Source organism: Callospermophilus lateralis, chromosome 5 (genome assembly GCF_048772815.1).
Source record: "Callospermophilus lateralis isolate mCalLat2 chromosome 5, mCalLat2.hap1, whole genome shotgun sequence".
Classification (NCBI taxonomy): Eukaryota; Metazoa; Chordata; class Mammalia; order Rodentia; family Sciuridae; genus Callospermophilus; species Callospermophilus lateralis.
In genome coordinates this window covers 165,013,286-165,039,741 of record NC_135309.1, presented here as the reverse complement: position 1 = coordinate 165,039,741, position 26,456 = coordinate 165,013,286, and the positions used below count along the sequence as shown (strand labels likewise).

The following is a 26,456-nucleotide window of genomic DNA, read 5'->3' as shown; positions in this document are numbered from 1 at the left end:
ATCAGACACCTGAGGTCAAGAAAAGAGCTGAACTTGAGGGGGAGAGGTCCCACGGGAGCCCCCAGATCCTCCAGGGAGGACCACTGAGACCCCACAACGGGACTGTGCCCCAACACATTCCAGAACTATCTGCTGGGGAAAGGGGCTCAGAGGTGTAGTGTGGGGAGGCTGTAGCCCCCAGAAGCTCCCAGCTGGCACGTGCCAGCTGTCCCCTGTGATACTGCTGAACCAGCCGCCCTGGGCTGCTGGGCCCTGCCACCCAGTGCCTGGGTCTGACGGCCTTGCTGTCCTCCCTGGGCCCTGGGGGCCTGTTTGTCCTGGGCTGTCAAAGCCACTCTTGTCTCCTGCTCACTGCCCTGCTGGGGGGGACATGTGAATGCCAGGCCTACGGCCAGCCTGGTGACCTACCACTGAGGCACACAGCCCTCTGCGGGTGGCCACCGCACCAGGCGCCACCAGCACGAGTCACGGGGGGTTGGGGGCCCCCATCAGAGGCCACATTCAGATGGGCTGGATGCCTGCTCTGCCGCACCAGGAGCCCCACAGCGCTGCTGGGAGAGGGAGCCCCAGTCTCGGCCCCCAAGCTCACAGAGCTGTCCCCAGGGGACCCAGCACTTCTGCCCACAGCAGTCCCCAGTGAGGCTAGGAACACAATGCCTGTCACTCCAGGGCTATCTGGACACAGTGAGCCTGGTTTGTAGAGCCCTGGGACTGCGGGTCTCCCCAGAGCTCGGGCTCCCCTGCCCTGGCCTCTCAGTCGGAGCCCTGCTCCAAAGCCAGCCCAGCGGGACGTGGCCTCTGCTCACACACAGCGCTTCAGTCGCCTGCCTGTGTGTCCCAGGCTGACGGGGGGCCTGGCAGGGGCTGCAGGAACCTCGCTGGGGCCAATACTGAGCTCAGAGGCCTGCACCTCCAGGGCCCACCCTCCAGCTCTGGGCTTATGCAAAGCCCCCAGCCCCTTCCACAGGCACCTTTGTGAGGGGATCCCTCTCTACAGGGATGAATGATCAGAGATAATTTGGGGGTTCAGAGAAGGCTGCTGGCTCTCCTGGGCTCCCTGGCTCTGTGACAGTTTGGATCCCCAAAGGGACCTCTGAGGAGGGGTTCACCAGCCGGATGCCACTACCGGGAGAGAGTGGGCTGTGGTAAGGGCAGAGCTGCCCCTGCACTTGCGAGGGTCAGAGCAAGAATGCTGGTCATGCAGGCATGAAGCTCCAGGACATGGCCCTGGCCCTGGGCTGGGGGTGGACCCTACCTGGGGCTTCTTCAGGGCTTGGGTGGACAGGATTTGGGAGCTGCCCACACTTCTGCTAGACTGTGGGGCAGCCCAAGCACTGGCCGAGGGCTCCCCCCACCATGCCCACTGACTGCCCCTGCCTCCCCCAGGACCCAGCCCCAAGATCCACACCAAGATGAGGCTGAGGCTGGAGCTGAAGCTGGATCAGAGCTCTCCAGGGTCTCCAGGTGACCTATGCCCCCACCCAGGATCTGGAAGGGCCTGGATGTCAGCAGCCTGGGAGGGCACTCCACACCTTATCTAGGAAACCAGAGCCTTCCTGCACCTCACTCAGGCTCAGCTGACCAGTGAAACCATCCACCAGCCAAGAGGTCAGGCCATGACCCTGCTGAGGTCCCACTATGACCCCCGGCCACTGGGCCGGGGCTGTACTAGGGCTGCTCAAGTTCCAGAGGTCTGACCGTGAGCCATCACCAACCTGCCTCCAGGGGTCGCCTGGGTCCAAAATGTTGTTACATCCCTCTGAAGAGGAAATAAGCCATCCTTAAAGTGCCTCCTGGTTCCTGTGCCTGGTGCCTTCAAGGTTCTTACCAGGCCTGGGCACAGGGGCCCGCTCCACCAGGAGGCCTGGAGCTGCTGCCTCCATCACGCCGACCCGTGACCTCGGGGGCCTGAGATGCACACACGACGATTCTGGGTGTCTGGGGAAGGCCATTCCTTACATGGCCTGCATGCACTGTCCAGCTGGTTTACAAGGTAAGTGGACACTTGTCACCAGAATTGCCCCATTCCCTCCTCTTTGACTCACCAGGGCACAGGACCACCAGCCCACAGACCCTTAGCCAAATATGCTGCACATGACTTTTCCAGTGCCCCCCGCCCCACAGTACTGGGGAAGCCACCTGGTCTCTGCACTGCCACAGGTGGCCACTAGAGGGCTGCTCAGCAATGGGAAGGGAGGCCACGCTCCACTCCTGGAACCAAGATGCTGGGTCTTGCCCCATGCCCTGTGCTCACCCCCCCTTGGGACATGTGGCTGTGTCAGCCCTGCCTGCTCCCCAGGCCCAGGAAGCAGAGCCTGAGGAAGGGGCGCCCCAGGGTGGGTGCAGAGGTGAGCAGGGCTGGGTGTCTCCTGGCTTTCCAGGATGTGTGGGCATACCGAGAGCACCCAACGTCTGCCCCTCCTGCAACACACCTGGCTGGGGCTCTCCTGGGGCCTGGGCCTGCTTCTGGGACCTGTGCCCAGCTGTCTGCAGACTTCAGACGATGTCCTTTAGGTCCAACTGGCCATGGCATATGGTTGGCATCAGGCAGCTACCCATACTAGCGGCAGCCAGCAAGCCCTTGGGGCCCGACCTTGCTCTCTACAGTGGGCACTGGTCCTACAGAGGGCAAACTGGCCATCACACAGCCCCCACGTGGGTGTTGGTGGGAAGTGGTGAGCCCTGACTGCAGGCCACACACCCAGTCAACAAGTCTGGCCCTCGGCCTCCCGCTGGCCCTCGGCCTCCCCACCTGGCAGCACGGTGTTCAAGGCAGGTGGCAGCAGACCCTGTGGCTCCCACGCACCCTGCCCAGGCACACGCAGGCACACACTGGCACACACAGACCTGGGGTCCATGCCCCAGGGCCCATGGACCCCACCCTGGGCCTGCCTGAGGTCTCCGTTAACCATTTAGAGTCAGGCAGGTGGAGCTCTGTGCAGGAGGGCGTCTAGGTTAACAGTAGTCTTCAATCAAGCTTGGCAGAGAGCTGAGAGAAACTTGTTTAAAACTTAACACATAGTAACATCAAAACAAACAAGCGCTGCCATGGCGACAGGGACCCAAACAAAGGCCGCAGATACCCCAGCTGGCGCCACGCCTGCGGAGCCATGGCAACTGCCCTGAAAACAGAAATAGTGGACTTTCTCTCCCAAGCCCTGACAGTCAGCACTTCCTGGCCGTACCTAAGTGCTTCCTGGGGTCCCCCGGCCTGGAGGTAACGGCTCCCGGCTGCCCTGGGGGGCTGTGGACACCACTGCTAAGTGCCCAGCACACACACCCCGTCAGCACCCCATGATTTCCAGGAGAACCCTGGCCATCCCCTGACCCCACTTCTCCAGCCTTTTCTGCAAGACCCCCAACCCCTGTCCCAGGTCACTCTTCCCCCTGGCCTTGCTGTCCCCCCACAACCCTGCCAGGCCAGCTCCCTCTCCCCAAGGACAGGGAGAGAGTTTAGGTCTCTCGGTCCTGCACCCTGGGAGGGGAGGGGACCTGCCTGATATAGGGACTTGGTAGGCCCAGGTCACAGGGACCCAGCAGAATCCAGGCTACACCTGGGAAGGACAGTCCCAGGGTCGGAGTGCCCTGAGGGAGACCCCATGATCCTCAGGCAGATGGGGAGCCAGAGCCCTGGGCCTAGCCAGGCTCTTGTCCTGGCCACCTGTCTGGTGGACCAGCTATGGAGGCACACAGTGTGCCCACGGGCCCTGCGCACTGACCGCCCAGCCACCTGGGGCCAGGTCGGGACCTTGGCACTCTCTGGGCTTGGACTGCATCTGGCCATATCCCCAGACCTTGACCTCCGGGCAGGGGCACCCTGAGTTCCCTGGGCAGCCTGGGGTCTATGGCAGCGTGGGACGTGCCTTGGAGGAGGGCCCAGCCTCAGTCTGAATGGCCCAGGGGCAGGAAGGCCGCATGTCCCTTCCCATGGGGTCGCCATGCCCAGCCTCTGGAGCACAAGCACCCTGTCCACCCCTGGGAGGCGGCCACGCTGCATGCCCGTGTGTGGGCACGTGGGCAGCAACGGGAGGCAGTTTCCCACAGAAGGACTGAATGTGCCCCTGGAAAGGCCACTTCTTCCCACCTCTGACCTGGCCACCTAGAAGCTGCCCCCTGAGCACATCTCCGGCCTCCTTGCTCCTGGGTCTGCTCCCGACTGCCCTGGACACGCTGGGCTCACTGAAGACACCAGAGAGCCCGGAGGGCACACTGAGTGGAGCACCAGGGGCCGCCTGCCTCCCCCGAGGGGTCCTCGCACACCCACAGTCCAGGCCGGAGCAGGCTGCAGGGCCCGGGGGAGCGGAGGGGGGGCTTCAAAAAACAGCTGCCAGCGGAGCAGCACTGGGGCCAGGGCCTCGCCGTGCTCAGGAGCCAGCCCTGCCTGGCCTGGCTGGGCTCTCCAGCCACAGCAAGCCCCACAGGAGGCAGCTGCCCTGCTTCACAGCTGACCCAGTCCCCTCCCTGGGCTGGCATCACGGCACAGCCACTTGGCCACGCAAGAGCACTGGGCACAGGATGAGGGCCGTGCCTGTGCCAGAGGCCCTAGCCCCAGATCATCTGGGCACAGGCCAGGTCAGTGCCCTTGCCCACAGCTAGCCCACCTGCCAGAGCAGACTTGGTGACCAGGACCTGCCTATCCCTGCCTGGGACCGTCCACTCAAACCCAACTGGCAAGTCCAGTTGCTACAAGGAGGCCACAGGTTGCCTCCAGGGAACAGACAGACCCAAGCCCATGACAAGCCCCAGGAAACACAGGAGCCCAAGAGCCCAGGGGAGTCTCCCAGCTGAGGCTCGTGGGGAGCCTGTCCCCTAGCCTTGCTGAGATGCGAGGGAGCCAGGGGGCAGCCAGCACCGAGCACCCAGATCGGCCTCAAAGGAGCTGCAGCTGTGGGCAGCTGGGGGCCTGGGGGATGAACTGGCTGCACCAGGACAAGCATGCCTCTGGGTCCTTCCGAGCCGTCCCCAAGACCCTGGCTTGTCCCACGGAAGAATCAGCCCCCACCTGTGGTCATACCTCCCAGGTTCTCACTGCCACCCCCTCTGGAGGTAGCAGTGGACAGCAGTGAGGCCCCAGCCAGTGCTGCCACAGCCATCTGGTGCACAGGACCCGTGCAGAAGCAAGAGTTGGGAGAAGCCGGGCACAGTGGGGCACGCCTATAATCCCAGCGGCTCAGGAGGCTGAGGCAGGAGGATCGCGAGATCAAAGCCAGCCTCAGCAAAAGTGAGGTACTAAGCAACTGAGTGAGACCCTGTCTCTAAATAAAATGCAAAATAGGGCTGGGATGTGCCTCAGTGGTCAAGTGCCCCTGAATTCAATCTCTGGTACCTCCCCCCCACAAAAAAAAAAAAGAGTTGGGAGAAGCACAGGGGCTGCTGTCCAGGATGCACAGGAGGTCCCAGTGAGGCCTTTCCCAAGCAGGGCTGGGTGCAACTGGGGCTGGTGCCGTCAGAGGGTAGGCCTAGGCCTGGAGGCAGTGAGTGGGACTGTGGCCAGAGTAGAAGTCAGGGTCTGGGAAGGTGGGGCTAGACCCAGAGGCTCCTTGGTGGATGGCAGGGCAGAATGACCACAGGCCCAGGAGCTGCCACAGCCTCCTCACATCCTGGCCCCAGACCACCAGACCCCAGGAGGAAACAAGCCTGAGCTGCCATGGAGGAGGGTGGGCAGGAACCCAAGCCTCGATTCCCATCAGAGAGACCTGCTCCCCAGGTGGGCTGCCCTGTCCATATGGTCTCCACCAGGAGGCTGGAGCTTTACCAGCTTCTCATTCTGGGTCAGATTGTCCTGTGCAGCCCCTGGAGCTGGGGGAGACTAGGAGGCCAGTCCACTGTAAGGGTTTGGAGACCCATTTGAGTGGGTTTCATGGCCCCTCTGGCATGACTGACCCTGCCCCCAGACCACCACAATGGGCTGTAGACCCAGGAAGCTCATCCAGATTCACGCTGGCTCAGAGGTGCCCCTCCTCTACAGAGACCCCAGGACCCCAGGAACACAGAGAAAGGCCAGGTTGGCACTGGGGCTGCCGGAACTAATTGCCATGGAGCCCCTTTCTGGGGGCCTTGGCCTTGGGCCATACGATCCCCAGTTGGCCTCTTCCCCTCCAACCCTAGCCTGGTGCTGGAGCAGAGTCCCCGTGTCCCTGGGCCCAGAGCAGTGGTGGCAAATGTGACCAGCTCCATCTTTTCTCACAGGGGCATGAGCCAAGGACCCACCCAGCCAGGCCTCCTGGTTGGGGAAGCCCCCGGAGCCACCAGCTGGACCACACGCACCCTGCCCTGCCCACTGCTCCTCCGAGCGGAGGCAGGAAACAGCAGCATAGCCACTGAGCACTGGGCGTGTGAAGCCCTCGGCATCCACCCAGAGCTGGAGGGCAGTCCCAGCAAGCAGCACCCTGGAGACCCAAGGGCCACCCAGCAGGACCCCGGCGTCTGACTGACAACCCTGCCACAGTCACCAAGGCCGGCAGGAGGGAAGGCAGCAAAGTGGGAGGTGGGAGGAGGACCCTCGGCTGGACACAGACTACCTGAAGCAGACGCGCTGGTCCAGGCTGGACCTGTGCAGGGCAGGAGGGTGGCCAGGGCATGCCGCTCTCCCCGGGGGTGGCAGTGGGGAGGCGGCAGCCAGCCGTCGTCCAGGGCCTCAGAGATGCCCAAGGAAAGGGGAAGGGGCAAGGCGCCTCGACACACTTCCCAGCGTCCTAAAAGGGTGCGCACCAGACGCACACGCCCACACATGCGTACGCACGTGGAGCACACGGAGCACGCAGCACCATGCGCAGGGAGCGCAGGGAGCTCACGGAGCACACGGAGCGTGCAGCACGGTGCGCATGCGCTGTCTGCACAGCCGCCGCTGCTCTCTGACCACCAGGTCAACTTCCCTGACAAGTCACAGAAGGGAGCACCTCGGCTTCCGGCTGTGGGCTGCTCACCCCTGAGGACAGGGCTGGCTGGCCTGAGCCCCATCTGAGCTGTCCTCACTCAATGTGCAGCAGCTGTTTGTGACCCGGAGCAGAGTTCACCCCGCTCCAGGGCCAGATGCCCCAGAGGCCACACCCAAGCCCCCACAGCCGGAGGGGTGGGGCCCCGGGTGGGGGTCAGGAGGCGCGCTCTGGAGGCTGGGCAGCTGGGCTCCCTCTCGGTCCGGTGCACTTACTTGATCTTACTGAAGACGATGTCCACATCTGTGACGGTCACGTTCTTCCCGTCAATCACGTGACAGTCCTTGCACAGCTTGGACCAGTTCTTGCCGTGCATCTCCTTCCCAGTGGCCCGGGTGTCCCCATGGACCGCGAACCGCCGGAAGGCCTCCTCCAGCGCACTGAGCTCCGGGGCAGCGGCTGCCCCCTCGCTGGCGCCCTCTGATTCCAGTGACAGCCTCTTGGTCGCCTTGTCCCTGGCAGGGTCCCCTGGGGACTTGGGGGGTGTCCTGTTGGCTGCTTTGGCAGGCTTGGCCTTGCTATCAGCCATGTTGCTGGGGAGGAAGGAAAAAAGAAGGTCACTCTGCCTCTCACAGGTGCCCGGCCACAGGACGGAGACTCCAGCACGTGTGGCAACAGCTGGAGGGGCCAGCCTCCTGGGGCCAGGACCCTCCAGCGCCCACTGCCCAGGAAGATGGCAGCCTGGCTCCAGGACCCGTGCACGCCACCTGTGGGCCATGAGGCCCCACTCAGTTTCCATCCCAGCACCCCAGCCTCGGTGCCCTGCCGTCTCCCTGGGCCACATTGCTGTGCTGCTGCAGGGACTGCGGGGACCATGAGAGGACACTATGCTCAGGGTGGCCCAGGCCAGTCATGCTACTGCATCCCACGCTCAAGGTCAAACCTTCTGACCAGGCCGGAGGGGGCTTTGCCAGGGGAGGGGCCCCTGTGGACATTCAAAAAGGCCTGCCTAGGTGCCCAGAGCTATAGTTGCCCCCCAGGCCTGGGGCGGGGGACTCATGTGCGGGGGTTGGTGGAGAGCGGCTGCCCTGAACCTTGTGGATGCTGATCTCCAAAGCAGGCAATGACATCCACAGAGCGGTGCCACCTCCCAGCAGGGCTTGGGGGTGTAGGGCCGGGTGGAGCCCCACTGTGGAGACTGTTGGTCCCCTGGGTGGCACCTGGTCAGTTCCAGCCCTGAGGATCAGTGCCACAGGCTGACAGGCACCGAGAACGGGACACTGAGCCCTCCAGAGTGTGCCCCTCCACACCAGCACGCAGTGTCTAGGGGTCAGCACCAAGCTCACCTCAGAACCTTCCAGGCAGGAGCACCCTGAGCCAGCGTGGCCAAGGCTTGGCCATATCTCTTGGCCCTGAGATGTGGCAGGGTGCAGCTCCTACCAGCTCAAGGTGCACCAATCCCCAACACAGAGCAACCCAGGTGAGGCTCAGTGGCCCGGCTGCAGACTGGCAAGGGCGGGTCCCCCAGCCTGCTCCTCCTGAGAACAATATGGCCATGCTGGGTGGAGATGCTCCCTGGAGGCACCAGGTCATTCCAAAATGGAGGACTTCCGGGGGCCGGAGCAGGGGTAGATGAGGAGACATGGTCATTTGGAAGCTTTGCTAGAACTTGACCTGAAGTCTGAAGCCCAGGGGTCCCCACATTCCTCCAGGTTTCGCCCTACGGCCAGTGACCATGCATTTGAGGTGGTCATCTGAGCCTCAACCACCCAGCCTTCAAGTCTGTCCCACATGAGGAGGACAAACTGGCTCCTCACATGGCTCCTCCCACTGGGACAGACAGGTGTGAGGTGAAAGCATCAGGCAGTAAGTTAAAGCCCGTCAGAGGGTGGGCGCTGGGTTTCACCTGGATGGAAGAGGAAGCGCAGCAGATGCAGGCCCCTGTGGACAGCACTGCACCAGGACAGTCCAGGGCTGGACCCACCAGACAGGCTCTGGCCACTCTCCATCCAGGTTCCTCCTGCAGTAGAACCACAAGATGGCGAGCAGATGGCAGCTGAGGATGGGTTCCAAACAGGAAAGAGAGCGGGACACAGGGATGTGGGCCAGGCTCTTGTGGGCAGCCCTGGGCACCTGGCCTTGCCCACTCTACAAAAGACTTCCCACTGAGGACTCCCACCCAGGCTGCACGCAGGATAGAGATGGAGAGCCACGGGTGGTGCAGACAGCTGGGTGGGAATCTGGCCATGCTACACGGAGGAGGAGTGGTCACGGGAGCCTGGCTTCCATGAGGGACAGGGTGTCGGCACAGGCTGCAGGGCCCTGGGCAGGGGTTGGCAAAGTCCAGGGTTGATAGAGGACAGGAGCCATTGGGGTGTGGAAAGCTGCCTCTTGAACCTCAGCCCTGGGAGCCTGGGCCTGACAGAGTGGCTGACGTCAGAGTAGTGCCTGCAAGGTGGACCGTCCCACCTGAGGTTCTCAGAAGGCTTGGGACAGGAGCAGGCAGCGTGCAGACGGCCAGCCCGTGACCGTGACCGGGCTCTGCCAGGTGGGCATCTGGTCGTATTACCCAGAACACACAGAACCCTGATAAAACATTGTTTTGCTGTTTAAACAAGAATAGAGACCCTAAGTGTGGCTGTGTGAAGACCCCCAAGTCTCTCCGTTCTGGCATGCAGAGGTGCCCTCTCCAGCCCGAGCCTGAGGCCACAGCCTTCCCCTGCACCCCTGCCCAATGGCCCCCTATGCTGCTGGACCCAGGTGGCATCCTCCCTGCCTTTCCTGGTGTGCGTCCTGCATCCAGGTGCATGTCCTGCACCTCAGGTGTGTGTCCTGCACCCAGGTGCGTGTCCTGAAACTCAGGTGTGTGTCCTGCACCCAGGTGTGTGTCCTGTACCCAGGTGTATGTCCTGAAACTCAGGTGTGTGTCCTGTACCCAGATGTGTGTTCTGTACCCAGGTGTGTGTCCAGAACCTCAGGTGTGTGTCCTGCACCCAGGTGTGTATCCTGCACCTCAGTTGTGTGTCCTCCACCCAGGTGTGTGTCCAGAACCTCAGGTGTGTGTCCTGCACCCAGGTGTGTGTCCTGTACCCAGATGTGTGTCCTGAAACTCAGGTGTGTGTCCTGCACCCAGGTGTGTGTCCAGCACCTCAGGTGTGTGTCCTGCACCCAGGTGTGTGTCCTGAAACTCAGGTGTGTGTCCTGCACCCAGGTGTGTGTCCAGCACCTCAGGTGTGTGTCCTGCACCCAGGTGTGTGTCCTGTACCCAGGTATGTGTCCGTAACCTCAGGTGTGTGTCCAGCACCTCAGGTGTGTGTCCTGAAACTCAGGTGTGTGTCCTGTACCCAGTGTGTATCCTGCACCCAGGTGTGTGTCCTGAAACTCAGGTGTGTGTCCTGAACCCAGGTGTGTGTCCTGCACCCAGGTGTGTGTCCTGAAACTCAGGTGTGTGTCCTGTACCCAGTGTGTGTCCTGCACCCAGGTGTGTGTCCTGAACCACAGGTGTGTGTCCTGCACCCAGGTGTGTGTCCTGAACCTCAGGTGTGTGTCCGTAACCTCAGGTGTGTGTCCTGCACCCAGGTGTGTGTCCTGAACCTCAGGTGTGTGTCCTGCACCCAGTTGTGTGTCCTGAACCTCAGGGGTATGTCCTGCACCCAGATGTGTGTCTTGTACTCCAAGTATGTTCTGTTCCCCTAGGTGTGCACCCTGTACCCCTCTCCTACCGGTCTGCAACTCCAGGCAGAAGGGACGTACACGAACTTTCCCCAGCATGTGTTCCCTGCCCTTCTCCGACTGAAACTATTCCCAAATGCCTCTTTCTGTGCCAGCCCCCAAACCATGCCCTCAGGACCAGAGAAGAGCAGGTGAGCAACACGAATTGATGGCCCAGGCCAGGGCGGCGTGGAGGCATATCACATCCAACTTCTGCACTGGCGTCTCTTGGGAATCAGGGGGATGGGAGCTGGTAATGCATCTATGGGTGTGGGGCCAGACTATGTTACCAGATTTCCATCTGCAGAGGAGGGCAGGGGAGGCCAGATGACAGATGGAATTACAACCTCACAGGGGGAGGAGACCCAGGGGCAGCTGCTAGGCTGCCCGCTCTTCCTGCAGGCCCAGGGACCTCCTGCACCCAGGAAGGCTTTATTTCACCCCCCACCCCAACAGACCCCATGCCAACCTCCAAGGGCTATCCATGCTCCCAAACAAGCCCAGAATGCTTCATCCAGGCCCCTTTATCAAAAGTAAAACACTGAAGCAAAACTATTTAAAAAAATCATCCTGAAGCAAAACCAAAAAAAGGGGCAGGCGAAACCCAAAACTGGGGGAGAGTAACTAGCTGTCCTCAGTGCAGACCCCTGTCAAAGAGAGAGGCCATGGAAGTGTATGAGAGCTCAGTGGATATAGAGCAGGTATGTCAAGAGGACAGGTGTCAGTGACCATGACCAGGTGCCTGAATCTAAGCAGCAGTGGTGAGGTGGTCAGGTGTCAGTGAGTATGACCAGGTGCCTGGATCTAGAGCAGGAGTGGTGAGGAGGACAGGTGTCAGTGACCATGACCAGGTGCCTGAATCTAAGCAGCAGTGGTGAGGTGGTCAGGTGTCAGTGAGTATGACCAGGTGCCTGGATCTAGAGCAGGAGTGGTGAGGAGGACAGGTGACAGTGAGTATGACCAGGTGCCTGGATCTAGAGCAGGAGAGGTGAGGAGGGCAGGTGACAGTGAGTATGACCAGGTGCCTGGATCTAGAGCAGGAGAGGTGAGGAGTGCAGGTGACAGTGTGTATGACCAGGTGCCTGGATCTAGAGCAGGAGAGGTGAGGAGGGCAGGTGTCAGTGAGTATGACCAGGTGCCTGGATCTAGAGCAGGAGTGGTGAGGAGGACAGGTGTCAGTGAGTATGACCAGGTCCCTGGATCTAGAGCAGGAGAGGTGAGGAGGACAGGTGACAGTGAGTATGACCAGGTGGTGGATCTAGAGCAGGAGAGGTGAGGAGGGCAGGTGACAGTGAGTATGACCAGGTGCCTGGATCTAGAGCAGGAGAGGTGAGGAGGGCAGGTGACAGTGAGTATGACCAGGTGCCTGGATCTAGAGCAGGAGAGGTGAGGAGGACAGGTGACAGTGAGTATGACCAGGTCCCTGGATCTAGAGCAGGAGAGGTGAGGAGTGCAGGTGACAGTGAGTATGACCAGGTCCCTGGATCTAGAGAAGGAGAGGTGAGGAGGGCAGGTGACAGTGAGTATGACCAGGTGCCTGGATCTAGAGCAGGAGAGGTGAGGAGTGCAGGTGACAGTGAGTATGACCAGGTCCCTGGATCTAGAGCAGGAGTGGTGAGGAGGACAGGTGTCAGTGAGTATGACCAGGTCCCTGGATCTAGAGCAGGAGAGGTGAGGAGGACAGGTGTCAGTGAGTATGACCAGGTGCCTGAATCTAAGCAGCAGTGGTGAGGTGGTCAGGTGTCAGTGAGTATGACCAGGTGCCTGGATCTAGAGCAGGAGTGGTGAGGAGGACAGGTGACAGTGTGTATGACCAGGTCCCTGGATCTAGAGCAGGAGAGGTGAGGAGGACAGGTGTCAGTGAGTATGACCAGGTGCCTGAATCTAAGCAGCAGTGGTGAGGTGGTCAGGTGTCAGTGAGTATGACCAGGTGCCTGGATCTAGAGCAGGAGTGGTGAGGAGGACAGGTGACAGTGTGTATGACCAGGTCCCTGGATCTAGAGCAGGAGAGGTGAGGAGGACAGGTGACAGTGAGTATGACCAGGTGCCTGGATCTAGAGCAGCAGTGGTGAGGAGGGCAGGTGACAGTGAGTATGACCAGGTGCCTGGATCTAGAGCAGGAGAGGTGAGGAGGACAGGTGACAGTGTGTATGACCAGGTCCCTGGATCTAGAGCAGGAGAGGTGAGGAGGGCAGGTGTCAGTGAGTATGACCAGGTGCCTGGATCTAGAGCAGGAGTGGTGAGGAGGACAGGTGACAGTGAGTATGACCAGGTGGTGGATCTAGAGCAGGAGAGGTGAGGAGTGCAGGTGACAGTGAGTATGACCAGGTGCCTGGATCTAGAGCAGGAGAGGTGAGGAGGACAGGTGACAGTGTGTATGACCAGGTCCCTGGATCTAGAGCAGGAGAGGTGAGGAGGGCAGGTGTCAGTGAGTATGACCAGGTGCCTGGATCTAGAGCAGGAGTGGTGAGGAGGACAGGTGACAGTGAGTATGACCAGGTGGTGGATCTAGAGCAGGAGAGGTGAGGAGTGCAGGTGACAGTGAGTATGACCAGGTGCCTGGATCTAGAGCAGGAGAGGTGAGGAGGACAGGTGACAGTGTGTATGACCAGGTCCCTGGATCTAGAGCAGGAGAGGTGAGGAGGGCAGGTGTCAGTGAGTATGACCAGGTGCCTGGATCTAGAGCAGGAGTGGTGAGGAGGACAGGTGTCAGTGAGTATGACCAGGTCCCTGGATCTAGAGCAGGAGAGGTGAGGAGGGCAGGTGACAGTGAGTATGACCAGGTCCCTGGATCTAGAGCAGGAGAGGTGAGGAGGGCAGGTGTCAGTGAGTATGACCAGGTCCCTGGATCTAGAGCAGGAGTGGTGAGGAGGACAGGTGACAGTGAGTATGACCAGGTCCCTGGATCTAGAGCAGGAGAGGTGAGGAGGGCAGGTGACAGTGAGTATGACCAGGTGCCTGGATCTAGAGCAGGAGAGGTGAGGAGGACAGGTGACAGTGAGTATGACCAGGTCCCTGGATCTAGAGCAGGAGAGGTGAGGAGTGCAGGTGACAGTGAGTATGACCAGGTCCCTAGATCTAGAGCAGGAGTGGTGAGGAGGACAGGTGTCAGTGAGTATGACCAGGTCCCTGGATCTAGAGCAGGAGAGGTGAGGAGGGCAGGTGACAGTGAGTATGACCAGGTGCCTGGATCTAGAGCAGGAGAGGTGAGGAGGACAGGTGACAGTGAGTATGACCAGGTCCCTGGATCTAGAGCAGGAGAGGTGAGGAGGGCAGGTGACAGTGAGTATGACCAGGTGCCTGGATCTAGAGCAGGAGAGGTGAGGAGGACAGGTGACAGTGAGTATGACCAGGTCCCTGGATCTAGAGCAGGAGAGGTGAGGAGGGCAGGTGACAGTGAGTATGACCAGGTGCCTGGATCTAGAGCAGGAGAGGTGAGGAGGACAGGTGACAGTGAGTATGACCAGGTCCCTGGATCTAGAGCAGGAGAGGTGAGGAGGGCAGGTGACAGTGAGTATGACCAGGTGCCTGGATCTAGAGCAGGAGTGGTGAGGGTGCAGGTGTCAGTGAGTATGACCAGGTCCCTGGATCTAGAGCAGGAGTGGTGAGGAGGGCAGGTGTCAGTGAGTATGACCAGGTCCCTGGATCTAGAGCAGGAGTGGTGAGGAGGGCAGGTGTCAGTGAGTATGACCAGGTGCCTGAATCTAAGCAGCAGTGGTGAGGTGGTCAGGTGTCAGTGAGTATGACCAGGTGCCTGGATCTAGAGCAGGAGAGGTGAGGAGGACAGGTGACAGTGAGTATGACCAGGTGCCTGGATCTAGAGCAGGAGAGGTGAGGAGGACAGGTGACAGTGAGTATGACCAGGTGCCTGGATCTAGAGCAGGAGAGGTGAGGAGGACAGGTGTCAGTGAGTATGACCAGGTGCCTGGATCTAGAGCAGGAGAGGTGAGGAGGACAGGTGACAGTGAGTATGACCAGGTCCCTGGATCTAGAGCAGGAGAGGTGAGGAGGGCAGGTGACAGTGAGTATGACCAGGTGCCTGGATCTAGAGCAGGAGTGGTGAGGAGGACAGGTGTCAGTGAGTATGACCAGGTCCCTGGATCTAGAGCAGGAGAGGTGAGGAGGGCAGGTGACAGTGAGTATGACCAGGTGCCTGGATCTAGAGAAGGAGAGGTGAGGAGGACAGGTGACAGTGAGTATGACCAGGTCCCTGGATCTAGAGCAGGAGAGGTGAGGAGGGCAGGTGACAGTGAGTATGACCAGGTGCCTGGATCTAGAGCAGGAGTGGTGAGGAGGACAGGTGTCAGTGAGTATGACCAGGTCCCTGGATCTAGAGCAGGAGAGGTGAGGAGGGCAGGTGACAGTGAGTATGACCAGGTGCCTGGATCTAGAGCAGGAGAGGTGAGGAGTGCAGGTGACAGTGAGTATGACCAGGTCCCTGGATCTAGAGCAGGAGTGGTGAGGAGGACAGGTGTCAGTGAGTATGACCAGGTCCCTGGATCTAGAGCAGGAGAGGTGAGGAGGGCAGGTGACAGTGAGTATGACCAGGTGCCTGGATCTAGAGCAGGAGAGGTGAGGAGGACAGGTGACAGTGAGTATGACCAGGTCCCTGGATCTAGAGCAGGAGAGGTGAGGAGGGCAGGTGACAGTGAGTATGACCAGGTCCCTGGATCTAGAGCAGGAGAGGTGAGGAGGGCAGGTGACAGTGAGTATGACCAGGTGCCTGGATCTAGAGCAGGAGTGGTGATAAGGGCAGGTGTCAGTGAGTATGACCAGGTCCCTGGATCTAGAGCAGGAGAGGTGAGGAGGGCAGGTGACAGTGAGTATGACCAGGTGCCTGGATCTAGAGCAGGAGTGGTGAGGAGGACAGGTGTCAGTGAGTATGACCAGGTACCTGGATCTAGAGCAGGAGTGGTGAGGAGGTCAGGTGACAGTGAGTATGACCAGGTCCCTGGATCTAGAGCAGGAGAGGTGAGGAGGACAGGTGTCAGTGAGTATGACCAGGTGCCTGGATCTAGAGCAGGAGAAGTGAGGAGGGCAGGTGACAGTGAGTATGACCAGGTCCCTGGATCTAGAGCAGGAGTGGTGAGGAGGGCAGGTGTCAGTGAGTATGACCAGGTGCCTGGATCTAGAGCAGGAGTGGTGAGGAGGGCAGGTGTCAGTGAGTATGACCAGGTCCCTGGATCTAGAGCAGGAGTGGTGAGGAGGGAAGGTGACAGTGGGTATGACTACCCAGGATCTAGAGCAGCAGTGGTGAGGAGGGCAGGTGACAGTGAGTATGACCAGGTCCCTGGATCTAGAGCAGGAGAGGTGAGGAGGGCATGTGACAGTGAGTATGACCAGGTCCCTGGATCTAGAGCAGGAGTGGTGAGGAGGGAAGGTGACAGTGGGTATGACTACCCAGGATCTAGAGCAGCAGTGGTGAGGAGGACAGGTGACAGTGTGTATGACCAGGTCCCTGGATCTAGAGCAGGAGTGGTGAGGAGGGCAGGTGTCAGTGAGTATGACCAGGTGCCTGGATCTAGAGCAGGAGTGGTGAGGAGGGCAGGTGTCAGTGAGTATGACCAGGTCCCTGGATCTAGAGCAGGAGAGGTGAGGAGGACAGGTGACAGTGAGTATGACCAGGTGCCTGGATCTAGAGCAGCAGTGGTGAGGAGGACAGGTGACAGTGTGTATGACCAGGTCCCTGGATCTAGAGCAGGAGTGGTGAGGAGGGCAGGTGTCAGTGAGTATGACCAGGTCCCTGGATCTAGAGCAGGAGTGGTGAGGAGGGCAGGTGTCACTGAGTATGACCAGGTGCCTGGATCTAGAGCAGGAGAGGTGAGGAGGGCAGGTGTCAGTGAGTATGACCAGGTGCCTGGATCTAGAGCAGCAGTGGTGAGAAGGGCAGGAAACAGTGAGTATGACCAGGTGCCTGGATCTAGAGCAGCAGTGGTGAGGAGGGCAGGTGGCAGTGAGTATGACCAGGTCCCTGGATCTAGAGCAGCAGTGGTGAGGAGGGCAGGTGTCCGTGAGTATGACCAGGTCCCTGGATCTAGAGCAGGAGTGGTGAGGAGGACAGGTGTCAGTGAGTATGACCAGGTCCCTGGATCTACAGGAGGAGTGGTGAGGAGGACAGGTGACAGTGAGTATGACCAGGTCCCTGGATCTAGAGCAGGAGTGGTGAGGAGGGCAGGTGACAGTGAGTATGACCAGGTCCCTGGATCTAGAGCAGGAGAGGTGAGGAGGACAGGTGACAGTGAGTATGACCAGGTCCCTGGATCTAGAGCAGGAGAGGTGAGGAGGACAGGTGACAGTGAGTATGACCAGGTGCCTGGATCTAGAGCAGGAGAGGTGAGGAGGACAGGTGTCAGTGAGTATGACCAGGTCCCTGGATCTAGAGCAGGAGTGGTGAGGAGGACAGGTGACAGTGAGTATGACCAGGTGCCTGGATCTAGAGCAGGAGAGGTGAGGAGGGCAGGTGACAGTGAGTATGACCAGGTCCCTGGATCTAGAGCAGGAGTGGTGAGGAGGACAGGTGACAGTGAGTATGACCAGGTCCCTGGATCTAGAGCAGGAGTGGTGAGGAGGACAGGTGTCAGTGAGTATGACCAGGTGCCTGGATCTAGAGCAGCAGTGGTGAGGAGGGCATGTGACAGTGAGTATGACCAGGTCCCTGGATCTAGAGCAGGAGAGGTGAGGAGGACAGGTGTCAGTGAGTATGACCAGGTGCCTGGATCTAGAGCAGCAGTGGTGAGGAGGGCATGTGTCAGTGAGTATGACCAGGTCCCTGGATCTAGAGCAGGAGAGGTGAGGAGGACAGGTGACAGTGAGTATGACCAGGTCCCTGGATCTAGAGCAGGAGAGGTGAGGAGGACAGGTGTCAGTGAGTATGACCAGGTGCCTGGATCTAGAGCAGGAGAGGTGAGGAGGGCAGGTGACAGTGAGTATGACCAGGTGCCTGGATCTAGAGCAGGAGAGGTGAGGAGGACAGGTGACAGTGAGTATGACCAGGTCCCTGGATCTAGAGCAGGAGTGGTGAGGAGGACAGGTGTCAGTGAGTATGACCAGGTCCCTGGATCTAGAGCAGGAGAGGTGAGGAGGGCAGGTGACAGTGAGTATGACCAGGACCCTGGATCTAGAGCAGGAGAGGTGAGGAGGACAGGTGACAGTGAGTATGACCAGGTGCCTGGATCTAGAGCAGCAGTGGTGAGGAGGGCATGTGTCAGTGAGTATGACCAGGTCCCTGGATCTAGAGCAGGAGAGGTGAGGAGGACAGGTGACAGTGAGTATGACCAGGTCCCTGGATCTAGAGCAGGAGAGGTGAGGAGGACAGGTGTCAGTGAGTATGACCAGGTGCCTGGATCTAGAGCAGGAGAGGTGAGGAGGGCAGGTGACAGTGAGTATGACCAGGTGCCTGGATCTAGAGCAGGAGAGGTGAGGAGGACAGGTGACAGTGAGTATGACCAGGTCCCTGGATCTAGAGCAGGAGTGGTGAGGAGGACAGGTGTCAGTGAGTATGACCAGGTCCCTGGATCTAGAGCAGGAGAGGTGAGGAGGGCAGGTGACAGTGAGTATGACCAGGACCCTGGATCTAGAGCAGGAGAGGTGAGGAGGACAGGTGTCAGTGAGTATGACCAGGTCCCTGGATCTAGAGCAGGAGAGGTGAGGAGGGCAGGTGACAGTGAGTATGACCAGGTCCCTGGATCTAGAGCAGGAGAGGTGAGGAGGGCAGGTGACAGTGAGTATGACCAGGTGCCTGGATCTAGAGCAGGAGAGGTGAGAAGGGCAGGTGACAGTGAGTATGACCAGGTCCCTGGATCTAGAGCAGGAGAGGTGAGGAGGGCAGGTGACAGTGGGTATGACCAGGTCCCTGGATCTAGAGCAGGAGAGGTGAGGAGGACAAGTGACAGTGAGTATGACCAGGTGCCTGGATCTAGAGCAGCAGTGGTGAGGACGGCAGGTGACAGTGAGTATGACCAGGTGCCTGGATCTAGAGCAGGAGAGGTGAGGAGGGCAGGTGACAGTGAGTATGACCAGGTGCCTGGATCTAGAGCAGCAGTGGTGAGGAGGGCAGGTGACAGTGAGTATGACCAGGTGCCTGGATCTAGAGCAGGAGAGGTGAGGAGGGCAGGTGACAGTGAGTATGACCAGGTGCCTGGATCTAGAGCAGGAGTGGTGAGGTGGTCAGGTGTCAGTGAGTATGACCAGGTCCCTGGATCTAGAGCAGGAGAGGTGAGGAGGGCCGGTGACAGTGAGTATGACCAGGTGCCTGGATCTAGAGCAGGAGAGGTGAGGAGGGCAGGTGTCAGTGAGTATGACCAGGTGCCTGGATCTAGAGCAGGAGAGGTGAGGAGGGCAGGTGTCAGTGAGTATGACCAGGTGCCTGGATCTAGAGCAGGAGAGGTGAGGAGGGCAGGTGTCAGTGAGTATCACCAGGTGCCTGGATCTAGAGCAGGAGTGGTGAGGAGGACAGGTGTCAGTGAGTATGACCAGGTGCCTGGATCTAGAGCAGGAGTGGTGAGGAGGACAGGTGACAGTGAGTATGACCAGGTCCCTGGATCTAGAGCAGGAGAGGTGAGGAGGACAGGTGACAGTGAGTATGACCAGGTGCCTGGATCTAGAGCAGGAGTGGTGAGGAGGGCAGGTGACAGTGAGTATGACCAGGTGCCTGGATCTAGAGCAGGAGTGGTGAGAAGGGCAGGTGACAGTGAGTATGACCAGGTGCCTGGATCTAGAGCAGGAGAGGTGAGGAGGGCAGGTGACAGTGAGTATGACCAGGTCCCTGGATCTAGAGCAGGAGTGGTGAGAAGGGCAGGTGACAGTGAGTATGACCAGGTGCCTGGATCTAGAGCAGGAGAGGTGAGGAGGGCAGGTGACAGTGAGTATGACCAGGTGCCTGGATCTAGAGCAGGAGAGGTGAGGAGGGCAGGTGTCAGTGAGTATGACCAGGTGCCTGGATCTAGAGCAGGAGAGGTGAGGAGGGCAGGTGACAGTGAGTATGACCAGGTACCTGGATCTAGAGCAGGAGAGGTGAGGAGTGCAGGTGACAGTGAGTATGACCAGGTACCTGGATCTAGAGCAGGAGAGGTGAGGAGGGCAGGTGTCAGTGAGTATGACCAGGTGCCTGGATCTAGAGCAGGAGTGGTGAGGAGGACTGGTGTCAGTGAGTATGACCAGGTGCCTGGATCTAGAGCAGGAGTGGTGAAGAGGACAGGTGACAGTGAGTATGACCAGGTCCCTGGATCTAGAGCAGGAGAGGTGAGGAGGGCAGGTGACAGTGAGTATGACCAGGTGCCTGGATCTAGAGCAGGAGAGGTGAGGAGGACAGGTGACAGTGAGTATGACCAGGTCCCTGGATCTAGAGCAGGAGAGGTGAGAAGGGCAGGAAACAGTGAGTATGATCAGGTGCCTGGATCTAGAGCAGCAGTGGTGAGGAGGGCAGGTGTCAGTGAGTATGACCAGGTGCCTGGATCTAGAGCAGGAGAGGTGAGAAGTGCAGGTGACAGTGAGTATGACCAGGTGCCTGGATCTAGAGCAGGAGTGGTGAGGAGGGCAGGTGTCAGTGAGTATGACCAGGTCCCTGGATCTAGAGCAGGAGAGGTGAGGAGGGCAGGTGTCAGTGAGTATGACCAGGTGCCTGGATCTAGAGCAGGAGTGGTGAGGAGGGCAGGTGTCAGTGAGTATGACCAGGTCCCTGGATCTAGAGCAGGAGAGGTGAGGAGGGCAGGTGTCAGTGAGTATGACCAGGTGCCTGGATCTAGAGCAGGAGTGGTGAGGATGGCAGGTGTCAGTGAGTATGACCAGGTGCCTGGATCTAGAGCAGGAGTGGTGAGGAGGACAGGTGTCAGTGAGTATGACCAGGTGCGTGGATCTAGAGCAGGAGTGGTGAGGAGGGCAGGTGTCAGTGAGTATGACCAGGTGCCTGGATCTAGAGCAGGAGAGGTGAGAAGGGCAGGTGACAGTGAGTATGACCAGGTGCCTGGATCTAGAGCAGGAGAGGTGAGGAGGGCAGGTGTCAGTGAGTATGACCAGGTGCCTGGATCTAGAGCAGGAGAGGTGAGAAGGGCAGGTGACAGTGAGTATGACCAGGTCCCTGGATCTAGAGCAGGAGAGGTGAGGAGGGCAGGTGTCAGTGAGTATGACCAGGTGCCTGGATCTAGAGCAGGAGAGGTGAGAAGGGCAGGTGACAGTGAGTATGACCAGGTCCCTGGATCTAGAGCAGGAGAGGTGAGGAGGGCAGGTGTCAGTGAGTATGACCAGGTGCCTGGATCTAGAGCAGCAGTGGTGAGGAGGGCAGGTTTCAGTGAGTATGACCAGGTGCCTGGATCTAGAGCAGGAGATGTGAGAAGGGCAGGTGACAGTGAGTATGACCAGGTCCCTGGATCTAGAGCAGGAGAGGTGAGGAGGGCAGGTGTCAGTGAGTATGACCAGGTGCCTGGATCTAGAGCAGGAGTGGTGAGGAGGACAGGTGTCAGTGAGTATGACCAGGTGCCTGGATCTAGAGCAGGAGTGGTGAGGAGGGCAGGTGACAGTGAGTATGACCAGGTCCCTGGATCTAGAGCAGGAGAGGTGAGGAGGGCAGGAAACAGTGAGTATGACCAGGTCCCTGGATCTAGAGCAGGAGTGGTGAGGAGGGCAGGTGACAGTGAGTATGACCAGGTCCCTGGATCTAGAGCAGGAGAGGTGAGAAGGGCAGGAAACAGTGAGTATGACCAGGTGCCTGGATCTAGAGCAGGAGAGGTGAGGAGGGAAAGTGTCAGTGGGTATGACCAGGTCCCTGGATCTAGAGCAGGAGTGGTGAGGAGGGCAGGTGTCAGTGAGTATGACCAGGTCCCTGGATCTAGAGCAGGAGAGGTGAGTAGGGCAGGTGACAGTGAGTATGACCAGGTCCCTGGATCTAGAGCAGGAGTGGTGAGGAGGACAGGTGACAGTGAGTATGACCAGGTCCCTGGATCTAGAGCAGGAGAGGTGAGAAGGGCAGGAAACAGTGAGTATGACCAGGTGCCTGGATCTAGAGCAGCAGTGGTGAGGAGGGCAGGTGTCAGTGAGTATGACCAGGTGCCTGGATCTAGAGCAGGAGAGGTGAGAAGGGCAGGTGACAGTGAGTATGACCAGGTGCCTGGATCTAGAGCAGGAGTGGTGAGGAGGACAGGTGTCAGTGAGTATGACCAGGTGCCTGGATCTAGAGCAGGAGTGGTGAGGAGGACAGGTGTCAGTGAGTATGACCAGGTCCCTGGATCTAGAGCAGGAGAGGTGAGGAGGACAGATGTCAGTGAGTATGACCAGGTGCCTGGATCTAGAGCAGGAGTGGTGAGGAGGGCAGGTGACAGTGAGTATGACCAGGTGCCTGGATCTAGAGCAGGAGAGGTGAGGAGGGCAGGTGACAGTGAGTATGACCAGGTCCCTGGATCTAGAGCAGGAGAGGTGAGGAGGGCAGGAAACAGTGAGTATGACCAGGTGCCTGGATATAGAGCAGCAGTGGTGAGGAGGGCAGGTGGCAGTGAGTATGACTAGGTCCCTGGATCTAGCGCAGGAGAAGTGAGGAGGGCAGGTGTCAGTGAGTATGACCAGGTGCCTGGATCTAGAGCAGGAGTGGTGAGGAGTGCAGGTGACAGTGAGTATGACCAGGTCCCTTTATCTAGAGCAGGAGTGGTGAGTAGGGCAGGTGACAGTGAGTATGACCAGGTCCCTGGATCTAGAGCAGGAGTGGTGAGGAGGGCAGGTGACAGTGAGTATGACTAGGTCCCTGTATCTAGAGCAGGAGTGGTGAGGAGGGCAGGTGACAGTGAGTATGACCAGGTCCCTGGATCTAGAGCAGGAGAGGTGAGGAGGGCAGGTGACAGTGAGTATGACCAGGTCCCTGGATCTAGAGCAGGAGAGGTGAGGAGGGCAGGTGACAGTGAGTATGACCAGGTGCCTGGATCTAGAGCAGGAGAGGTGAGGAGGGCAGGTGACAGTGAGTATGACCAGGTCCTTGGATCTAGAGCAGGAGAGGTGAGGAGGGCAGGTGACAGTGAGCATGACCAGGTCACTGGATCTAGAGCAGGAGTGGTGAGGAGGGCAGGTGACAGTGAGTATGACCAGGTTCCTGGATCTAGAGCAGGAGTGGTGAGGAGGGCAGGTGACAGTGAGTATGACCAGGTCCCTGGATCTAGAGCAGGAGAGGTGAGGAGGGCAGGTGACAGTGAGTATGACCAGGTCCCTGGATCTAGAGCAGGAGTGGTGAGGAGGGCAGGTGACAGTGAGTATGACCAGGTGCCTGGATCTAGAGCAGGAGTGGTGAGGAGGACAGGTGTCAGTGAGTATGACCAGGTGCCTGGATCTAGAGCAGGAGAGGTGAGGAGGGCAGGTGACAGTGAGTATGACCAGGTGCCTGGATCTAGAGCAGGAGAGGTGAGGAGGACAGGTGACAGTGAGTATGACCAGGTGCCTGGATCTAGAGCAGGAGAGGTGAGGTGGTCAGGTGTCAGTGAGTATGACCAGGTGCCTGGATCTAGAGCAGGAGAGGTGAGGAGGGCAGGTGACAGTGAGTATGACCAGGTGCCTGGATCTAGAGCAGGAGTGGTGAGGAGGACAGGTGTCAGTGAGTATGACCAGGTGCCTGGATCTAGAGCAGGAGTGGTGAGGAGGACAGGTGTCAGTGAGTATGACCAGGTCCCTGGATCTAGAGCAGGAGAGGTGAGGAGGACAGGTGACAGTGAGTATGACCAGGTGCCTGAATCTAGAGCAGGAGAGGTGAGGTGGTCAGGTGTCAGTGAGTATGACCAGGTGCCTGGATCTAGAGCAGGAGAAGTGAGGAGGGCAGGTGACAGTGAGTATGACCAGGTGCCTGGATCTAGAGCAGGAGAGGTGAGGAGGGCAGGTGACAGTGAGTATGACCAGGTCCCTGGATCTGGAGCAGGAGAGGTGAGGAGGACAGGTGACAGTGAGTATGACCAGGACCCTGGATCTAGAGCAGGAGTGGTGAGGAGGGCAGGTGACAGTGAGTATGACCAGGTGCCTGGATCTAGAGCAGGAGAGGTGAGGAGGGCAGGTGACAGTGAGTATGACCAGGTGCCTGGATCTAGAGCAGGAGAGGTGAGGTGATCAGGTGTCAGTGAGTATGACCAGGTCCCAGGATCTAGAGCAGGAGTGGTGAGGAGGACAGATGTCAGTGAGTATGACCAGGTGCCTGGATCTAGAGCAGCAGTGGTGAGGAGGGCAGGTGACAGTGAGTATGACCAGGTGCCTGGATCTAGAGCAGGAGAGGTGAGGAGGGCAGGTGACAGTGAGTATGACCAGGTGCCTGGATCTAGAGCAGGAGAAGTGAGGAGGGCAGGTGTCAGTGAGTATGACCAGGTGCCTGGATCTAGAGCAGGAGTGGTGAGGAGGGCAGGTGACAGTGAGTATGACCAGGTCCCAGGATCTAGAGCAGGAGAGGTGAGGAGGACAGATGTCAGTGAGTATGACCAGGTCCCTGGATCTAGAGCAGGAGAGGTGAGGAGGACAGGTGACAGTGAGTATGACCAGGACCCTGGATCTAGAGCAGGAGTGGTGAGGAGGACAGGTGACAGTGAGTATGACCAGGTGCCTGGATCTAGAGCAGCAGTGGTGAGGAGGGCAGGTGACAGTGAGTATGACCAGGACCCTGGATCTAGAGCAGCAGTGGTGAGGAGGGCAGGTGACAGTGAGTATGACCAGGACCCTGGATCTAGAGCAGCAGTGGTGAGGAGGGCAGGTGACAGTGAGTATGACCAGGACCCTGGATCTAGAGCAGCAGTGGTGAGGAGGGCAGGTGACAGTGAGTATGACCAGGTGCCTGGATCTAGAGCAGCAGTGGTGAGGAGGGCAGGTGACAGTGAGTATGACCAGGTGCCTGGATCTAGAGCAGCAGTGGTGAGGAGGGCAGGTGACAGTGAGTATGACCAGGTGCCTGGATCTAGAGCAGGAGAGGTGAGGAGGGCAGGTGACAGTGAGTATGACCAGGTGCCTGGATCTACAGCAGGAGAGGTGAGGTGGTCAGGTGTCAGTGAGTATGACCAGGTGCCTGGATCTAGAGCAGGAGTGGTGAGGAGGACAGGTGTCAGTGAGTATGACCAGGTGCCTGGATCTACAGCAGGAGAGGTGAGGAGGACAGATGACAGTGGGTATGACTACCCAGGATCTAGAGCAGGAGAGGTGAGGAGGGCAGGTGACAGTTCTAGAGCAGGAGAGGTGAGGAGGGCAGGTGACAGTGAGTATGACCAGGTGCCTGGATCTAGAGCAGGAGAGTTGAGGAGGGCAGGTGACAGTGAGTATGACCAGGTCCCTGGATCTAGAGCAGGAGAGGTGAGGAGGGCAGGTGACAGTGAGTATGACCAGGTCCCTGGATCTAGAGCAGGAGAGGTGAGGAGGGCAGGTGACAGTGAGTATGACCAGGTGCCTGGATCTAGAGCAGGAGAGGTGAGGAGGGCAGGTGACAGTGAGTATGACCAGGTCCCTGGATCTAGAGCAGGAGAGGTGAGGAGGGCAGGTGACAGTGAGTATGACCAGGTCCCTGGATCTAGAGCAGGAGAGGTGAGGAGGGCAGGTGACAGTGAGTATGACCAGGTGCCTGGATCTAGAGCAGGAGTGGTGAGGAGGACAGGTGTCAGTGAGTATGACCAGGTGCCTGGATCTAGAGCAGGAGAGGTGAGGAGGGCAGGTGACAGTGAGTATGACCAGGTGCCTGGATCTAGAGCAGGAGTGGTGAGGAGGACAGGTGTCAGTGAGTATGACCAGGTGCCTGGATCTAGAGCAGGAGTGGTGAGGAGTACAGGTGACAGTGAGTATGACCAGGTGCCTGGATCTAGAGCAGGAGTGGTGAGGAGGACAGGCGTCAGTGAGTATGACCAGGTCCCTGGATCTAGAGCAGGAGAGGTGAGGAGGGCAGGTGACAGTGAGTATGACCAGGTGCCTGGATCTAGAGCAGGAGTGGTGAGGAGTACAGGTGACAGTGAGTATGACCAGGTCCCTGGATCTAGAGCAGGAGTGGTGAGGAGGACAGGTGACAGTGAGTATGACCAGGTGCCTGGATCCAGAGCAGGAGAGGTGAGGAGGGCAGGTGACAGTGAGTATGACCAGGTGCCTGGATCTAGAGCAGGAGTGGTGAGGAGGGCAGGTGACAGTGAGTATGACCAGGTCCCTGGATCTAGAGCAGGAGAGGTGAGGAGTGCAGGTGACAGTGAGTATGACCAGGTCCCTGGATCTAGAGCAGGAGTGGTGAGGAGGACAGGTGTCAGTGAGTATGACCAGGTGCCTGGATCTAGAGCAGGAGAGGTGAGGAGTGCAGGTGACAGTGAGTATGACCAGGTCCCTGGATCTAGAGCAGGAGTGGTGAGGAGGACAGGTGTCAGTGAGTATGACCAGGTCCCTGGATCTAGAGCAGGAGAGGTGAGGAGTGCAGGTGACAGTGAGTATGACCAGGTCCCTGGATCTAGAGCAGGAGTGGTGAGGAGGACAGGTGTCAGTGAGTATGACCAGGTGCCTGGATCCAGAGCAGGAGAGGTGAGGAGGGCAGGTGACAGTGAGTATGACCAGGTGCCTGGATCTAGAGCAGGAGTGGTGAGGAGGGCAGGTGACAGTGAGTATGACCAGGTGCCTGGATCTAGAGCAGGAGAGGTGAGGAGTGCAGGTGACAGTGAGTATGACCAGGTCCCTGGATCTAGAGCAGGAGAGGTGAGGAGGACAGGTGTCAGTGAGTATGACCAGGTGCCTGGATCTAGAGCAGGAGTGGTGAGGAGTACAGGTGACAGTGAGTATGACCAGGTGCCTGGATCTAGAGCAGGAGTGGTGAGGAGGACAGGCGTCAGTGAGTATGACCAGGTCCCTGGATCTAGAGCAGGAGAGGTGAGGAGGGCAGGTGACAGTGAGTATGACCAGGTGCCTGGA

The 26,456-nt window shown here is 59.0% G+C and overlaps 1 protein-coding gene across 2 annotated transcripts in view; it reads right to left on the bottom strand.

Moving 5' to 3' along the window:
- The window catches only part of Tppp (tubulin polymerization promoting protein), a 49,977-nt gene that overhangs the window by 6,697 nt on the left and 16,824 nt on the right, over window positions 1-26,456 (bottom strand). For both annotated transcript variants that reach the window (XM_077109501.1, XM_077109502.1), the window contains exon 2: window positions 7,151-7,468. In XM_077109501.1, coding sequence (XP_076965616.1) covers window positions 7,151-7,468 — 318 coding nt within the window. The remainder of the gene's footprint in view (window positions 1-7,150; window positions 7,469-26,456) is intronic.